This window comes from Centroberyx affinis, unplaced genomic scaffold (assembly GCF_046629955.1).
Source record: "Centroberyx affinis isolate AG114_WGS23_722 - 3 ecotype Tasmania unplaced genomic scaffold, CSIRO-AGI_Caff_v1 ptg000057l_1, whole genome shotgun sequence".
NCBI classification, from domain to species: Eukaryota; Metazoa; Chordata; class Actinopteri; order Beryciformes; family Berycidae; genus Centroberyx; species Centroberyx affinis.
The window spans coordinates 120,885-140,000 of NW_027278768.1; the positions used below are offsets into that span (position 1 = coordinate 120,885).

Here is a 19,116-nt window from a genome sequence, read left to right on the forward strand (position 1 = left end):
CTGTTTTCAGCTGACACAGGTTTTCAGTCTGGTATCTGGTTGGTTTGAGTTATGGGCTGTTTTGAGCTCTAGAGTTTTAGGTTAAAGTACACTAAACTGGGTTCTACTGTATACTGTACTAACCTGCAGTACTAATGCATGAAGGTGGACTTCTACAGTGGCCACCGTATATTTAAATCAGTATATTTAAATTTGACATTTTCATGACAAAAAATACAAGCATTCAGTGTTTCCCCCGGAGTTTTCTTCTTGTCTTGAGGAAGAGCCTCTGACACAGCAGTTAGACCATCATGGGACACTAAAACTCTCCACTGAAACGGAGACTAATGAGATTCTTTAAGACCGGGTGAAAACCTGATGCAGGTTTAATTGTTGCTGAATAAAACGGTGAAGGCAGCATCGATCTGCTGCACAGGGATCTTTTACTAACTTCACTGTTTTGTTTTACCACTGTTGGGCAAGTTATTCTGAAAATGTAATCAATTACTCATTAATTATTACTCATTTAAAAAGTAATCACATTACTAATTCCTCAGCAGCAGCAGTAATTAGCTCCATTCCTCATTCATTCCTCTGCGTCTCGTTGGCAGCAGCGGCTCCTTGTTTCTCTCTGAGTTTCTCATCTCTGTGTTTCTGTATCAGATGCTTTGATAAACTGGATGTTGTGTTTTTCTCTGTGGAAAGAGTTTTGCTGCCACACAAAGTTCACAACAGACCAGAATGTTCTCTGATCCTCGACTGAGATCAATTCAAAGTAACGGGAAAACTTCCAGCTGCTGAAAGTCTGCGTCTCTCTCTCATCCTCAGTCTTTTTTTTTTTTGCTTTTTTAGCAAACAGACAACATAAACCTGCTGCATGTCCTTAAGATACATATATAACGAAAAAACACACAGTTTGAAAATTTCAAACAAAATCAAATATCACAATATTTTAGACTGAATACTAGGGCTGAACAATTAATCAAAATTTTATCGAAATCGCAATATGGCCTAGTGCAATTTTCAAATCGCAGGAGGCACAATATTTGTTAAAGGTGAAATGTGTCAAAATAGCATTTTATATGAAATATTGTGGTGCTGCAGAGATGTCCTGGCCTACACATCATATTCTACAGACTTAAGAAAACATCTTTGTTTGGTACAGATCCCCGCAAAAAATCACACCATAATCATTTTAATACGTTTTTCAATGAAAATGAGAATAATGATGTAAAAATGATCATTCCCTCTAATATCGCAAATCATATCGCAATTGCAATATCAGTCAAAATAATCGCAATTAGATATTTTTTCAAAATCGTTCAGCCCTACTGAATACCTCGATATCGATAATGTGACGATATTTTGGGGATGAGTATTCATGCTTTCATATATTTACACACAAGAATCATCAGTAATGTGCAATCAGTAATACGTAATGTGGATATGATGAGCAGGTAAAGCCAATCATTGTTCATTTTACTCAGCAAGAACAGGCTGATAAGTTCAGAAAATTTGTATCACTTTACTGTAATCCAAAACCAGGAAGAAGCAACATTTAAGTTATTTCACAATATTACAACCAAAATCACAGATGATATCTAGTGTCATATCACCATATCGATGTTATATATCGCTCAGCTCTAGGTTCAGATTAAAGTAACGCAGTAACGGAGCGTTACTGGGGCTAGTGAATTTGAAATTTTAATCCCTTACACTACTGTTACTGAAAAAAATGATCACATTAGTGTAACATGTTAATACCCAACACTGATGTTTCCTGACTCTGTGTACACTTCCTCTTTTCTCCCACTAAACCAAAGTCATTTTCTTTCTGCGTCTTTGTGTCCAGAGTTACTGAGACTTTCCCAGAGGAAGACGACATGGACGATGTCGACCTGACTGAGCTGAGCGACTCGGGGCTGCTGGAGGTCTGGAGCACTCCACCAGAGTCCTGCGGTATGGACAGGCTGAGTGAATGAGTGGATGGATGGATGGAGGGATGGAGGGATGGATGGATGGATGGATGGATGGATGCCCCTGGCCACAACTTCCATTAGCAGCGCCTTTAAAAGCCCACGCTTGACTGGGGACAAAATAAAAGGTCTTAACTTTGACTGTGAGCTTATGGTTTTAGTTTGAGGTCATTCAGATGTCCGTTCCTCTTCCTGGGTCCACACACACACACACACACACACACACACACACACACAGTACAACCACAAACCAAAAGGAACACATCACCATTAAGGACGCACTGTGTTTATACCTGTAGGCCCAGTGTGTGTGTACATCTCTCTACACTGAGCGCACAAGATGGTTTTTGTTTTTTTGTGTGTTTTTCTTGTCGTTATTTGTGTGTATATTCTTCTTTATCTTTCTTGTCTTATGAAAACTCTAAGCCTTATCACATGAGTGTCTACTCTTAGTCTGTTAATGATAGTGTTTGTGTATACTTGCATGTATTATGAATGAGTATTCTTGGTGTGTGTGTGTGTGTGTGTGTGTCTTATGACTATGACTGATTCTTTATACTTGTGTAATAGATGGGTGTTATGGGATGCTATGTCGCCGTTTTTTACTATGTCTTAACTTATTTATAGATACATTCAAATGGTGTATCTTACATTGCTGTAATTATTTTCTGTAATATGCTGCCTGGAGAATGCCACTTTTCAAGCCCCTGGAGGGTTTTAGGCAATTCTCCTTCAGATTCACTTGCAAATTATATATTGCATCCTTTTCTTTTAAATTTTTATATGTGTGAATAAAGAAACGAAGATGTTAGGGACACTTTCTCTGTTCTTGAAGTGCAGGGAGGGACGAGGTGAATCCAGGTGAAAGCTGTTAGCCCTTATTTATTTCCCTTATAAAATCTGTAACAATGAGGAGCAGATGAGAAGGGTTTTTAAGCTTTGAGACAGTTGAAATGTGGATTGTGCAAAAGAGGCTCCGAGTTTCAGGAGGATTTTTATCAAAGGCCCTGAAAATCCTTGACCGTTTGTGGATTTGAGAAAACTAAAATAAGGCCTTAAAGGTTTTTGAAAATGGAATGAAATGGCCCTTAAAATACAGCACCCAAATAATAACACTAGTAACTTCATCTATATAGCTTTTTTCAAAAACAAGGTTTGAATTACAGAAAAAGAAACAAAAGGAAGACAGTAAAACAAAAAATAGGAAGAAAAAATAATCAGAAAACAACAGCTTCACCAAAAATTATAAAAGTATGACCAACATGGGCAACAAAACGAGACAGACCAATATGGGCAAACAAGAAATACATAAGAACATAAAAAACAAGACCAGGTCAAAACCTCGTATATGGCTGGACCGTGTATGGGTGTGCCACGCGCCACGGCCGACCAATGGTGTCACTTCATCACTCAGTCAGTCAGTCAGTCAGTGAGTGACAGGCATTTGTGTTTATAGGGCTGGCCCCGCTGTTGAGGTCCAGCCAAAAATGTCAGTTTAACCTGCCTGATTTCAACAGGCAGGCTGCTCCAAAGCAAGAAGAGCCTGATCAGAGGACCTAAAGGAGCACACCACCTGCTAGGGTTCAAGCTGCAGTCGATCTGTTGATTTCTTATGGAGGCCAGAGGAAAGAGCGTGGCAGTGACCCAGTCTGCTGGAGACAAAGGCGTGCACAAGCTCAACATTCAATACTTTATTGCCATATGAACAGAGTTGACTGGAATCTGTCTTAGTGAGCTCACTTAAACACAGACAAACACATAGAACCACTCACTTAAACACAGACAAACACATAGAACCACTCACTTAAACACAGACAAACACATAGAACCACTCACTTAAACACAGACAAACACATAGAACCACTCACTTAAAACACATAATACATTCAAAAAAGAAAGTATAAAACAGATAGATAACATCCAAGCCATAAAATAATCACAAAAGCATAAAACAAATGGGTAGAATAAAATAAACTCCAACACATAAGAACACCATGGGTAAAACACTAGCACCTGTAGGGGAATTAGCAGCAACATCAAACGACCCGCTAGATAAAGTGTGTAAGTAAGTGCATAATACAAATATCTGTCTTATTGCACAGTTATTTAAACGTACCGAGCGACCTGAGCTGCTAAGTTTGTTGAGTGTTAAGGAGGCGGACAGCTTCTGGATATGTGCTGTTCTGGAATGTGGATGTTCTGGTCTTAACACTTCTAAGACTTTTTTGAGAAGGCAGAAGATTAAAAAGGTTGTTAGCCGGGTGAGAGGGGTCCTTTAGAACTTTAAGGCCCTTCTTTTGTAGTCTAGCCTTATAGCTTCTCCGCATCCGACGACTTCAATATGTCGAAGATTTCTTGACTTGACAAGATCACGAGTAAGACACGAGGTAAATTTCGCCAAACAACAAAAGTCATTAAAAAAAAGTCCTTAAATTTGATGTCCAAGTGAGTGTGGGAACCCTGTTTTATACATTTTCATAAATATATTTTGTAATTTACATTCAGTGTGTATTAGTCTTCTATTCCCTTGAACATCAAATGTAGGATTTGCAAGCTTGTTGATTTGCGAAGTTGCGCAAATTCAAATGGTGCTGAACACTACCACAGACAGACACTCACTAATGTAAAAATAAGATAAAAGAAAAAGTAGATAAAAGTAGAAAAAAAAAAAAAAAAAGAAAGGGTCAAAGGGTGCAGATGAAGGAAACAAACAAAATGGCAGGTGTTCCCCTGTCAAACCAAACCAAACTGAAACATAATGACACCAAACAAAACAAAGTAAACTAATATGATATAATGATAATAATGACATAAGTTAAAAACAGCAAAGCAACCGTATATAATGATTTAGAGTAGACTTGGGGCGAATATTGCTATATTTTGCAAATATTGCAATATTTTCCGCGGTATTGAATATCAAACAAAAAAACAAAAATAAGTGAACATTTTTACATTTTATTTCAAGAAGGTTCCCTTTTCCACAATCAGCCCAGTGATTTAGAAGAAATCAAATACAAAAAAAAAAAAAAAAAAAAGACTGACTCCCCTCCCCCTCCTCCCGCGATAATATCGTATATTGTGATATTTTGGCAGGACAGCATCGCGATACTAAATTTTGGATATGGCCAAAGCCTAATGTGGAGTGGAAATGCCTTCTGAGTTGCTTGTTGGTTTATCTGTTATTGGAGCTTTTAGCTTTAATCTGGTTTCTCTCTCCTGTCATTTTAGATCCAGTTCCTGTGGATTGTGGCACAGGTATGAAAAAGAACGAGCTGCAGCATTTAAAGAGTTTATTTTCAAAGCCGGACATATCCATTTTGAAAAATTTTATTACTTGAAGTTTTAATGGTAACACTTTACAATAATGGTCACTAAGTTAAGACACATTAGTTAACTTAACTAACAGTTAACTAATGTGTCTGGTAATCATTTACTAATGGTGTTCATGTTAACTAAGGTATTAATTTATACATTATTTCATAGTCATCTTTATAAACTATTAAATAATGTTTAAATTAATACCTTAGTTAACATGAACATCATTAGTAAATTACACATTAGTTAACTGTTAATTAAGGGTTAGTGAATGCTTATTAAGCATTAACTAACCCTTAACTTAGTGTACCCTTATTGTAAAGTGTTACCATTTTAATTAACAACTCTCCTTTTAAGAAGTGCCACAGTTTGTTTAGATTTCATGGTGTCAGTCTCTCCATTCAAATGATATTATTGTCACTTTGTAAAGCCATTTTTGAATTTTGTCTGTCTCCAGAGAGAAGCTGCAGCCACAGCGAGCCTCCGGTGACTCTGGCCCAGCTGAAGCGCTCGGATCCTCGCCGGGTTTTCCACGTCAGCGCTCGGCTCCGGTCCTACCAGCCGCTCCGACTCCACCAGGCGCTCAAGCTCCACTGCCCCGGCTGCAAGTCCATGTACGCTTTCACTGCTGCATCAGGGCCTCACTCTTTAGAACTTTATTGTGAAATTATAGGGTTAATATAGGAAATCAAGAGGAATTATGTGTAGACATCCTGTGATGTTGCACCAAAGGTCTCTTGACTGAATTATCAATTTTGGTAAATGGAGCCGTTTATGTAGTTTTACTTTTTACTTGATGACTGCTGATCTGCTGCTGATCTTCTGCTCACCCAGAGGAAATGTTCAGACAGCTTTGAAGACAATGGAGTAGAAGCACTGCTGGGTCTTTGTGGTCTTTGGATACTTCAGGTGCACTGTGCTTATTCCATCTTGTGAAGGGCTCATTGCATGAGTGGAATATGGTCTCAATAAAAAATGGCAATATGTATTTAAAATGACCAACGCGTTACATCATCAATAGAAAGGAGAAAGAAGGAAGAAAGAAGGAGGAGGGAAGAAAGGAAAGGGGAGAGAAGGGGGATGGAAGGAAGTGAAGAAGAGAGAGAGGAGATGAGAGCAGGGGTAAACCTAAATCATTAAAAAGAAGATAGATATAATGTGGCTACCAAGTCAAGGTGGACCTAATCCTTTCCTTATGTACACATGATGAATTCCTCAATCTATAACCTGGTCCACATTTTTCTGTTCATAACTACAAACACATATTGACTACACAATCACCTTAACCATCAATAGTTCCAGATATTAAAATAGAGAATATATATTGCCATGTAAAATAAAGGCATTTTAATTTTGCACAAACCCTACAGTGTGCCTTGGATTGTTTTTGAAGGAGACTTGCATTTTACATTTTTTAATGAGACCATATTCCACTCCATGCAGTGAGCCTGTCACAAGATGGAATAGGTTCAGACAGCTTTGTTTCTTTATTTTGGGTTTTAAATTGGTCTTAACTTAAATGTGTCTTTCTGAAGCCTGCAGGCACCTTGAAGGATAATGAGCAATGAACAACTGCCATTTTTCCCCTGAAATGGAGATGTGGAGTTTTGTAAAGAAATCCTTCATGTTGTGAAAGAAAACCCCGGACTAGAGAGCCTCGTTTCTCTGGTGCGGCTCCTCGTCTCTGATTTCCCTCGGTTTCTGTTTGCGGCCTCAGGCAGGACGTCCCGGATGAGGACCTGGTGGCCCGCGTGTTCTCCGGAGGCGTCCGGGGACCCGGGGCCCTGCGGTCACCCGTGGGCGCTGTCGGGTCAGGTGGAGGTCCCCGGAGACTCGCCCGGCTCGCCCGGCCGGACTCTGACCCTGTACCTGTCCACCCAGCTCATGTCTGAAGGCAAGACCAAGGACCTCGTCTTCCTGAGGGGTGAGAATCTAACCGAACGTGATTCTTTTTCCTTTGTTTGCGCTTTTTATTTGGAAAATTTAAAGGGATAGCCAACTAAAATATGCAATTTCTCAATGTTGGGTGTAAAAAACAACAGGAAACTGAGAGAAAGTGGTTTCTCTGCGGAGAAAATCCAATCAGTTGATTTCTCCGTTCTGCGGATTAAAAACGACTTTCACACGTCAGAGTGGGAAATCCAATCAGAAGTCGACCTCAACACACCGCTCTCTCTCTCTCTCACTCTCTCTCCAGTCTACAGTGAAGCTCTCTCTCTCTCTCTCTCTCTCTCTCTCTCTCTCTCTCTCTCTCTCTCTCTCTCTCTCTCCAGTCTACAGTGAAGCTCGCTCCACCAGGTTTGGAGCGATGTGTGTTTTTTAACCACAACAGCGGTTAAAAACACACATCACATAAAAACCACGCAACTCAAGAGTGAGACTAAAGAAGGAAATGTTTTTGTATCACATATCTTTATTGATTCTGAACACGGTACATCACTTTTCCAAAATGAGTTGGTTGCATCATTCAAGTCTCCCTCGAAACAACTTCCCTCCCTCCCACTGAACTCTGAGCCATCAGTATAGATAAAAACAATGATGACAGTTTACGAAATGATGATAATAATAATGAACATAAATTACTTATACATATACACATATATCCACATGCATAAATGCATACATATATGCCTGCATATCAATTTGAGAGAAAAAATAAATAGATAAATAAATTATATTGATAAATTAGATTAAAAAAAAAAAAAAAAGGGTGTACAGTCTCACTTGGTAAACGTCAAATTTATGAAGTTAGGATATCAGGTCTCGATTCCAAAAATGTAAGAAATGAATCCCATATTTTATGAAAAGTATGACTTTTTTGTTTGATTGTGTAAGTAAGCCTTTTAATCGCTATGCAAGAAGAAAGCTCATTAATCCAAAGGTTCAAAGATGTACAGCAAACACTTCTCCAGTGTCTGGCAATAAGACGTCTCACTTGTATTAAGCAAAGGTTAACCAACTTACTTTCATGAGTTCTTAGGGCCAATGCTTCTGGAATAAGACCAAGAATACAAATCTCTGGGCGTACAGGGATTTCTTTGTGAATGATGGTGGAAATTGTGTCGATTATTCCTTTCCAAAAGTCTACTAAAGAAGGAAATGAACATTTTTTCCAGGGTTGACCGTCACTTTCACACACACAGCATGTGAAGAGAAATCCATGCTGGTCCTTTTTGTTCCTTCATGTTAAGCCACAAGTCAAAATCGTGATTGAGAGTCATGCTGAATATTCATCCGAAAAGAACATAAGTAACACAAAGCAGCCACAAACTCTGGCTTCACATCTTGACGCATTTAATAATAATCTGTTTTATTCTTATAGCACTTTTCAAGGTGCTCAGACTCTTCACAGCACAACTTCAAAGGACAGATAATCTCCCGACCGGAAAGGACTTTAAGTTGAATTATCTCTCCTTTCCCTTTCCTTTTCCCCGAACTTAAATAAACGAAGCCATTTCTGTTTACCCGCCCTCTTTGCCTCTGTGTCATCTTATTTTATTATGAATCCCCCCCCCCGTTCTTCCCCCCCCCCGGCCTGCCACAGTTAACGGGTGTATTTTTGGTCTGTTGCAGGTTCGACCCTGGAGGAAACGTGTCGCCTGGCAACCGGCTACCAGAACATCGTCCCGGTGCGGCCGTCAGGAGGCGGCATGGCGCTACTGGACCTGTCCGCCCCCTTCCTGTTCCGGGGCAGGAAGCGATACTACGGGTCAGACGCCGCTCTTTCTTGTTTTCTCTCATATTAAAAATAAAAATACATGGGCTTCACCGATTCGGGAGGCTTCAACGCACAATATGTAATTTTCTGCCGCTAGGGGTCTCTCAATCAAAACAATAACAAAAGACGGAGTTTGATGATGTCGTGAAGCAGCGTGGGATCATGGGAGTTGTTGTCTTCATTGTTAAACAACCATCAGTGCCATTTTATTTATAGGTTAAGATTCCTTCAGTGTTCATCGTTCACGAGGTTTTTACCGGGAGCCGAATTATCCGTAGAGGTCTCCTCCTCTCCAAAACAAACGGACCCGGTGATTAAAACCGGTAAAAACACTGAATAAAGCAGCTTCACGTTAAAAAACAGTGTTTCTCCGACGCTAAAAGTGAAGGTGACGTGACTTGAAACAGTAAGAAAGTAGTCGGCTGGAAATGTTTTAATGCCGAGAGCCGGCGCTTATGGAAAACTCTGTATTTCATCGGGGGAGGCCTGTGGATCGGTTTCATGTCGTCCCTTCACTCATCCATCACGTGGGATATCTCACACACCGCTGATGGGCTTTTGATGAAACTGTGACATGATGCATCTCACCACTGTTACAGCATTTTAAAAACTACACTGATAGTTTTCAAACAGTTACAGGTGAAAACAAGGTGACATACTGTACACTACCAGTCAAAAGTTTGGACACACCACATTTTTCTTTATTTTTATTATTTTCCACATTTTAGACAAAACTATGTAGGTCTGAATGATTTTGAAAAAATATCTAATTGCGATTATTTTGACTGATATTGCAATTGCGATATGATTTGCGATATTAGAGGGAATGATCATTTTTACATCATTATTCTCATTTTCATTGAAAAACGTATTAAAATGATTATGGTGTGATTTTTGCGGGGATCTGTACCAAACAAAGATGTTTTCTTAAGTCTGTAGAATATGATGTGTAGGCCAGGACATCTCTGCAGCACCACAATATGTAATTTAAAATGATATTTTGACACATTTCACCTTTAACAAATATTGTGCCTCCTGCGATTTGAAAATTGCAGTAGGCCATATTGCGAGTAATTGTTCAGCCCTAGATGGCAGCCTAAAAGTCGACGATACCGTCTGCCACATCACCGCCATACACATCATAACAGTAAAGAACGGACACTCTTCTATCTATATTCTATTCTGCTCTGTTCTATTCTTTATCATTTTTCTGTGTGTGTTTCAGGTGCAAGCAGTGTTCAGATGTCGGAGTGAGGGAGCCGTGTGCTGAAGGAGTCGAGGTGATAGACGAGAAGATCGTTGCAGAGGGTAAGGGGGGGGGGGGGAATGAAAGAGTGGAAACATGGAAGTTATGCTCCTCCTTCTCTCAACAACTATTGAATGATATTGACCAAAAATCGAATCGCGATTATTTTACAGAATATTGCAAAGCGATTTAAACTGTGATTCATATCATCACAAGTTTTTCATATTTGTTTTTATTTTTTTAGAACTTTAAAATTGTTTAAAGGAAAAGATTTTGTTAGATTTTCTAATAGATGTGAGTGTGCAGGATTCACTGAGTCTGAGTCTGATGAAAGGTTTTGATTCATGGACCAACGATTACCTGCAGCTCTAAAACTTGTTCACAAATCCAGTTTGGACCAAACTCTCTCTGAAGAAATTAACTGCAGCTTCTGAGATTTGGAAATTGCAGAAGTTCATATTGCGATTTTGATTTTTATGCCTCCGCATTATGTTTTCGGGTTGTCCGTCCGTCCCATTCTCATGAACGCGATATCTCAGGAACGCCTTGAGGGAATTTCTTCAAATTTGGCACAAACGTCCACTTGGACTCAAGGATGAACTGATTAGAATTTAGTGATCAAAGGTCAAAGGTCAAGGTCACTGTGACCTCACAAAAGACGTTTTTGGCCAGAACTCAAAATTTCACACAAATGTCTAATAGGATAAAATGATGAAGTGATGACATTTTATATCCAAAAGTTCAAAGGTCAACTTCACTGTGACATCATAATGTTTTGCTTACCACTGTAGCTGAGAAGGCAAGGCAGCTTTATTTGTATAGCACATTTCATACACAATTCAAAGTGCTTTACAGAGTGATAAAAATACAGTAAAGGTAAAAGATTTACAATTAAAAAGTGCAAAAGATTGAGAAAATGATCTTGGGTCATTCTACAAAAACGGTGGAAGTGCTGTCACTTACTTTTGCAGACACCAAAATCCTTTAAGTTTACCTAATAATCACATTAATTATATATGTTCAATAAATAAATACTGTCCTTGCAATGATAAAACAAAGTTTATTGGTGGAGGCATACAACCGCGAGGCGGTTATTTCTAGTTTTTTTTTATGATTCGTTGTTCAGCTGTACCTTGAGCAAGGCACTGACCCCCCAGCTGCTCCAGCAGCACTGCTCAGTGTTCAGCAGCAGCAGACTGCAGTCGGTTAGCACTGTCACCTCTCAGTCAGAGGGTTGTAGGTTCGATTCCCGCTCCCTTCTCTCTGGAGTTTGCGTGTTCTTCCTGCCAGTCAACTGAACTAGAGACTCTACAACCTTCCTCTAATACGGAAGAGGATTAGGGCCACATGTGAAAAATTTATTTGAGTCTGACTTTAAACTCATAATTCTGACTTTTTTCTCAGAATTCTGACTTTAAGCTCAGAACTCAAATACATTTTTCACATGTGGCCCTAATCCTCTTCCATACTCTTACCCTAACATAAGATAAGATAACACTTTATGCTTTATGATTACTTACTACCAAAGCCTGTTTAAACATGCCGTTATGTAGAAAATGTGTTTGAATTGCACTCTGCTGACTGTTAACATCATTTCAGCTGGTTGTCAGCGGCTTCTGTGTTAATGAAGTAGAAAGAGCAGCCTGCAGTGAGGCCAGGGGGTCTGACATCAGCACTGCTGTCGCCCCGCACAAATTGGAGATCAACAACCTCATGAAAGTATAATGTCTGTACAGACTCCCACAGGCGGAGTCCACAAAACACTCTGTCCACTAAACACTCAAACAGCCTAATTTACGGGTTACAGACCGCTTGACCGACATCGCCTTCTGATTCCAGAGGTGAACAGAAAGCTAAAGCTCTCATGCATTGTGTTAACAACTACAGCAGGGAAATGAAAAGCTCTCACTCACAACTTTGAAAATTAAAACATGTAACCTCACACACACACACTCTCACATACACACTCTCTCTCTCACACACACACACATAGACACACACTCACAAAACAGATTTATAGTGTAGATTCAGAGTGCTGTGTGCCTCTGGGTGGCCTTGATCACCCAGCTGTTTGGCCGTTTATGTTGAGGCGGTTGATGTGTTTGCTCGCCGTCTGCAGCTCCTTTTAAGACCCCCACCCCCCCCTCCCCAACATACACACACACACACACACACCCATCTCTCCCTTTTGATCTGGCTGTTTTGCTCCTGACTGAAGGATCCTGCCCCCCGCCCCCTCTCAGCCGCTGTTCCTCCACTTCCACCCATGTTGTTATTAGTGCAGTTATCCCACCGCTGCTGTCTGGCCCGGGGCTCACAGAGTCCATCAACCTTTACATGAGCCGTGTGTCTGTCTGTGCAGCAGCAGTGTGTGTGTGTTTGGGAAGCTCAAGGCCTCGGCGGTTCGAGTCCAACGAGCTTCACCTCCGTCCGGCTGACAGTCTGGAAACCTGAGACACGATATGATTCAATATGCTATATGGGATTCAATTACAACCAGGATACGATGTAATTAGGGCTGCAACTAACAATTATTTTCATTGTTGATTAATCTGTCAATTATTTTCTCGATTAATCGATAAGTTGTTTGGTCTATAAAATGTCAGAAAATGGTGGAAAATGTGGATCAGTGTTTCCCAAAGCCCAAGATGACGTCCTCAAATGTCTTGTTTTGTCCACAACCCAAAGATATTCAGTTTACTGTCATAGAGGAGGAAAGAAACCAGAAAATATTCACATTTAAGAAGCTGGAATCAGAGAATTTTGACTTAATTTTCTTAAAAAACTACTCAAACCGATTAATCGATTATCAAAATAGTTGGCGATTAATTTAATAGATGACAACTAATCGATTAATCGTTGCAGCTCTAGATGTAATAAATAAAAGTTAAATGACAAAGTCTGACTGTGCAGAATTCTGTTCATTTCTGAGTCACAAATTTTTCCAGCGATGCCATTGGCTGCTAGAATGTAAACAACAATTTAAAAATGTCACTACAAAGTGACAATAATATAATTTGGATGGAGAGCTTGTGAAACTGTGATGGTCAAGAGTCTCATTAGTGATTTCTACAGCAGAATAACATGGAGCACCCAGAATCTTCCTGATGTGCAACAACATGGTGAAGATAAACACTGATGTCCATGGTTTGGACCGAGCAGTGGACACAGCTGGGAGATGAAAGCCCAGCAGGTCGTCTTTGTTACTTTTACAAATATTTTCATGTTCTGCCCACACAGTCTACATAAAGTTTTACAAATTGAATCAGCTGTAACATTCATAACATGTTGACATTTTCTCTCTCTGGAAAACGACAAGACGAATCGGAAAGAAAACGCTCCGATCAAAACAAGCCCCGCCTCCTCAGTCGCTGTCGCTGTAGGAAACATCAGAGAAAGTCAAACAGTCTGGTTTTCCAAAATTCACCAGCCATTTTAATGGTTTAACCAGCTAGTTTGGTTTTTAGTATATAGAGAAAAGGCTTTAAATGGCTGCTGGTAGAGTAGACCAACCTGTCACCCAGCAGTATTTGTCTGGTGTTGTTTTTTGTCCCTCAGCTTGTTGTTGTTGTGCTCCTCCTGCTCTCTGTAATGTGTGTCGTGTTGTCGGTTTTACCGCTGCCGAGCCGCTCGGTCTTAAAGACAGACCCTGAGTTTTATACTCGTCCTTTTACCTTTCTCCTGATTCAGCACTCGTGGCTGTAAAAGTTCCTGAACGACTCCTCTGTCCCGGCTGAGCTCAGGTCTGTAACAGCCGCAGGTCTTCCTCTTAAATCACTGAGTTTTAATGTTATGGCTCCTGCTCCCGGTCTGCAGCTCTGGGCGTCCGGCTGCTGCGGTTCGGCCTGCTGATGAAGCTGGAGCTCCAGGACGCCACGGACACACTGGAGGTTTTCCTCTGGAGAGACGCTGTGAGTTCAGACACATGATTCACATCAGATACCAACATCAACAGTGGTGGAAGAAGTACTGAGATCTTTTACTTCAGTAAAAGTAGCAATACAACAATGTAAAGATACTCCATTACAAGTAAAAGTCCTGCATTCAAAATCTTACTTAAATAAAAGTACATAAGTATTGGCAGCAAAATGTACTTAGAGTATCAAAGTAAACATACTCATTATGCAAACTGTCCCCATTTAGAGAGTTATATTTTTCATAAATTATTGGAATATTAATACTGATTTATTGACATACATGTACATGTAAGCAGCATTTTAAAGTTGTCAACGTGAAGCTAATCTTAACAATTTAGCTATACTTTTGGGTAGTCTAATCTATAACAATGCTATTTTATAGTTATTTTATAAAGATGATCAAATGTTTTAAATATAAAATATTGATCTGAAAAGTAACTAGTAACTATAGCTGTGAAATAAATGTAATGGAGTAAAAAGTACAATATTTCCCTCTAAAATGTAGTGGAGTATAAGTACAAAGTAGCATAAAATGGAAATACTCAAGTAAAGTACAAGTACCTCAAAATTATACTTAAGTACAGTACTTGAGTAAATGTACTTAGTTACTTTCCACCACTGATTATCAAGTAAAACCCTGTTCAGACTGGATTAGATTAGATTACTGTGTGAGATCCTGTAAGTCTAATTATTACCAACATGTCAATAATTTCTTCAAAGTTGAGTTTGAAAATTAAAAACGCCAGAAATAATGACCTGTTTTTGTTCAGCAAACTCAGAATTCATCAGATAATAGCAGTAGTTTGAGTTGATGTCTTCAAAATGTAATAATGCCTTACTTTTTCGACAGCCAGCAGATTATCATAACACATAGGTTACCTGCTCAAATAGCCTAATGGAGGTGGTGCAAGAGATTTCTTTGCTTCGGGGCAAATGCATCAAACACCAACATCACATCAAGGTGATCAGAGTCAAACTAGACAATAAGAAGTAGGACTTCTCTTCTAAAAGTTTAACTTCTTTAAAAGTCTTGGAATTGGACAAAAAGTCTAGAAAATGTTGGAAAAAATGAATGTTGCTCTGTCCTGATATACATGACTAGATATTTCTATATAGTTGTAGACCCACTTTTATTTAACATATTGTGATATTAGTTGTAATGTAATATTCAGCTATAGAGTGATATGACGGTCAAGTAGTCCAGCAATTTTCAGCATACAACTTATTTAACAAAATGTTCAAATTCAGTGAAGAAATCAAGGAAAAATAAATTAACTTTTTAAATGGAAAATCCATTGGAAGCCTAGGGAGCTGGTGTTAAATGTGCAGTATAGAAAGCAGTATCTGTTCTGAGAGTAGAGTTACTGACACCCAGCTATAATTTTCAGGCTGTCAGATGAACTTAATGATAATAACTTTATTTGTATAGCGCTCTTTTAAATCAGTTTGCAAAGTGATTTAACAAGCAAATAAAAGCAAACATCATACTCATAAAATAAAACAAGAAGGCACCATGAGATAAAAGGATGAAAATAGACGGTGAAATAATGTAAAAATAAAAGAATAAAAGACATCACATAAACGTGTGTATAAAATCACTTTTAATACGTGATGTAAAAGCAGAACTAAACGGGATGGATGACAGAGGAAATTCGGTCTCCTGCCTGTCAAACCGTTAACTCTTCGTTGGTTTGTGTGTTTCATTAGGAGTCGTTCTTCTCCGTGTCGGCGGAGGACGTAGCAGCCAATCAGGAGGCTCAGGACAGCGTCCGTCACACCATGGACTCCCTCTGCCCTCCAGGAAGCAGTTTGGGTACGTCAGACAACCATTTGATCATCTCTTTTTTCTTATTCTATCTAGATCATGGGTATATGAGATCCGTCAACACATTCTATGATTTTAGGGATATCATTAGTGTGTTTGAACGCCACTGCAGAACATATAGACCAGGTTTTTTTTTTTTACCATGGATTTGTGCACAACAACATGATACTCCCCACTCCTCCCTATCTGGTGGTGGAAAAAGTCCTCGAATCCTGTAAGTAAATATAGAAATACCATAATGGAAAAATACTCCATTAAAAGTAAAAGTTCTGCATTCAGAAGTTTACTTAAGTAAAACTATAGAAGTGTTAGCAGTAAAATGTACTGAAGTATGAAAAGTGAAAGTCATCATTCTGTCAGAGAGTTAAATTATTGAAGCATGAACCTGTCAGAAGTATTTTAATGTTGTCGGTCTAACTGCTCCATATACTGTTGGGGAGTTTAAACTCTAACAATGCAACATGTTTTATGAGCTTATCGTATGTTTTGCGTGTAAAACCTTATTCTGCAAAGTAACTAAGTAACTCCAGCCGGCAGATAAATGTAGAGGAGGAAAAAGAACAAGATTTCCCTCTGAGATGTAGAGGAGGAAAAGTAGAAAAAGTCTCACAGAATGGAAATACCCAGATTAGACAACTCTCACAGCAACTGTAATAGATGTGTAAACTGTGGGATGGGAAGCATCATTACAGTCTCCATTATGCTGCACAACTTGACAAATGAGGCCCGTGACAGGACAAAGTTGTTTTTCCTTCCTACATCTGTAAACCCCCCCCCCCCCCCCCTCCTCCTCTCCCATCAGTCCAGACTCCCAACCTTCATCCATAATTGTCGGCTGTTCCCTGCTGCCATCATCAGTCAGTTTTAGGGCTGAGTATATTTCCAGTGGCAGCTGCAGCCTGCCGCTGTGGACGTCCGTGATTATAGTGAAAAGTACAGTATAATTGGCTGTAATATCGGGTTATTTGTCAGGAACGTCAAGAAGATGGCACAGATTACTACTGGGATCGTCATTTTTATCTCATCAATTAAGAATAACCTGCCATCGCTCAGTCAGAGAGGCAGAGGGAATATTCTGTTAACTGGTTTATTCATGGAAACAGATGAAGAAGAAGACCTGGACCAGTAAGACCAGTAGCTCTCTAACTTGGTGGCTTTTTGTTTTATCTGACATGTTGTGTTACACCGACAAACCGCCGTGATAGACTGTGTGTCATGTCAGAGGGCAGATATGCATTTTAACAGCATCATTATCACCATCATCTGATATCAGTGCAGTCAGGTTTATTTCCGGGGCGGCAGCAGCATAGAGGCTGGAGAAGCAGGCTTGTGACTGGAAGTAGGGCTGGGCAATACTGACAAATCAATTTTAGACCGAATACCTTGATATCAATAATGTGACAATCTGTTGGGGATGAGTATTCGTGCTTTCATAAGATATTTACACACAAAAATTGCTAATGATCATTAGTAATCAGTAATGTGCAATCAGTAATAAGTAATATGGATATGATGAGCAGGTAAAGCCAATCATTGTTCATTTTATTCAGACAGAACTGGCTGATAAGTTCAGAAAATTGTCTCACTTTACTGTAACGCAGCCTTTAAGACCAGGAAGGAGTAAGTTATTTCACAATATTACGAAAATCCCAGACGATATCTAGTCTCATATCGTGATATCATGCGATATATATCGCCCAGCCCTAACTGGAAGGTTGTTTGAATCTCCAGAGAGAATGAGTAAAGCCCAGTTTAGACCAAAGATTCGCGAAGAGACGAGCTGAAACGTGCAACTACTTGCAATGCTCCGGGTCTGCAACGTTCTGAAACCCGCCAGGTTACACCAGTGCGACTAGACGAGACGGTGTATCGTTTCCATAGCAACGACTGTCTGTACTTCTGTTCTCACTGCTGGCTTTTCAGGCTTTGTTTGCAGCTGGATCATTTGTAGCGTCTTAACACATGAATGAGGATAGTGATAGTGAGTTACTTGCTACAGTTGCAGTTCTAGCATTGATGAAACGGTGTGTAAAATACGAGAGGGTCGAGAATTTGGAGCCGTCCACGAGTGCTTCAACGGAACACCCAGGGGGCTTATGCAAATTTATGCCGTGAACTGGAGACAGGAGATCTCCCCTCTTTTGTCAATTTCTCCCGTCTATTCCCGGAATCTTTGGTCTAAGGTTAGTGAAGGGACGATATCTTCTCTCACGATACGATTCGATACGCGATCTGAGGTTCAGGATTCAATTACAACCAGGATACGATGTAATAAATTAAAGTTCAGTGTCAACAAAGTCTGACTGTGCAGAATTCTGTTTATTTCTGAGACTCAAATCTTTCCAGCGATGCCATTGGCTGCTAGAATGTAAACAACAATTTAAAAATGTCATTACAAAGTGACAATAATATAATTTGGATGGAGAGCTTGTGAAACTGTGATGGTCAAGAGTCTCATTAGTGATTACTACAGCAGAATAACATGGAGCTGATATCACCATTCATGTTCCTGACAGCAGAATAACATGGAGCTGATATCACCATTCATGTTCCTGACAACAGAATAACATGGAGCTGATATCACCATTCATGTTCCTGACAGCAGAATAACATGGAGCTGATATCACCATTCATGTTCCTGACAGCAGAATAACATGGAGCTGATATCACCATTCATGTTCCTGACACAACAGACGGACTGACACATTTTTGTATTGCGATATATTGAATTTCGGTATATCGTCCCAAACCTGGTACGAGTGTGAAGCAGTGTGATGTTGCAGGAAAAGAACCAGGAGCTCTGCTGACTTTCCCCAGATAAATAAAGATCAAAATAAAAAAAAATGAAAAAAGCTATAAACTATAAAGCACTTTTACCAAACATGCTCATCTAGAGGCTTTAACAGAGAACAAGAAGAGTAAAGAACACAAGAAAACAAAAGAACCGGCAGATCACAGATGTTAAAACACGACACCAAAGCTTGTGTGTGTGTGTGTGTGTGTGTGTGTGTGTGTGTGTGTGTGTGTGTGTGTGTGTGTGTTCTGGTCATGATTCAGCCTCTCTCCTCTAAAGCCTCACATCAGTCCTGTGGCTCTGACAGGACTCCTCAGCACTGTGTCTCTGAACGGCCTGCTCCTCG

General features: G+C 39.7%; 1 protein-coding gene across 1 annotated transcript in view; it reads left to right on the top strand.

Annotated features, from left to right (window-relative positions):
• pot1 (protection of telomeres 1 homolog) overlaps nt 1-19,116 on the top strand; it is an 88,608-nt gene that overhangs the window by 66,912 nt on the left and 2,580 nt on the right. The window contains 9 exon segments of the mRNA XM_071519246.1: nt 1,832-1,938; nt 5,184-5,210; nt 5,728-5,884; nt 6,988-7,030; nt 7,032-7,194; nt 8,844-8,979; nt 10,214-10,296; nt 14,051-14,145; nt 15,859-15,964. Coding sequence (XP_071375347.1) covers nt 1,832-1,938; nt 5,184-5,210; nt 5,728-5,884; nt 6,988-7,030; nt 7,032-7,194; nt 8,844-8,979; nt 10,214-10,296; nt 14,051-14,145; nt 15,859-15,964 — 917 coding nt within the window.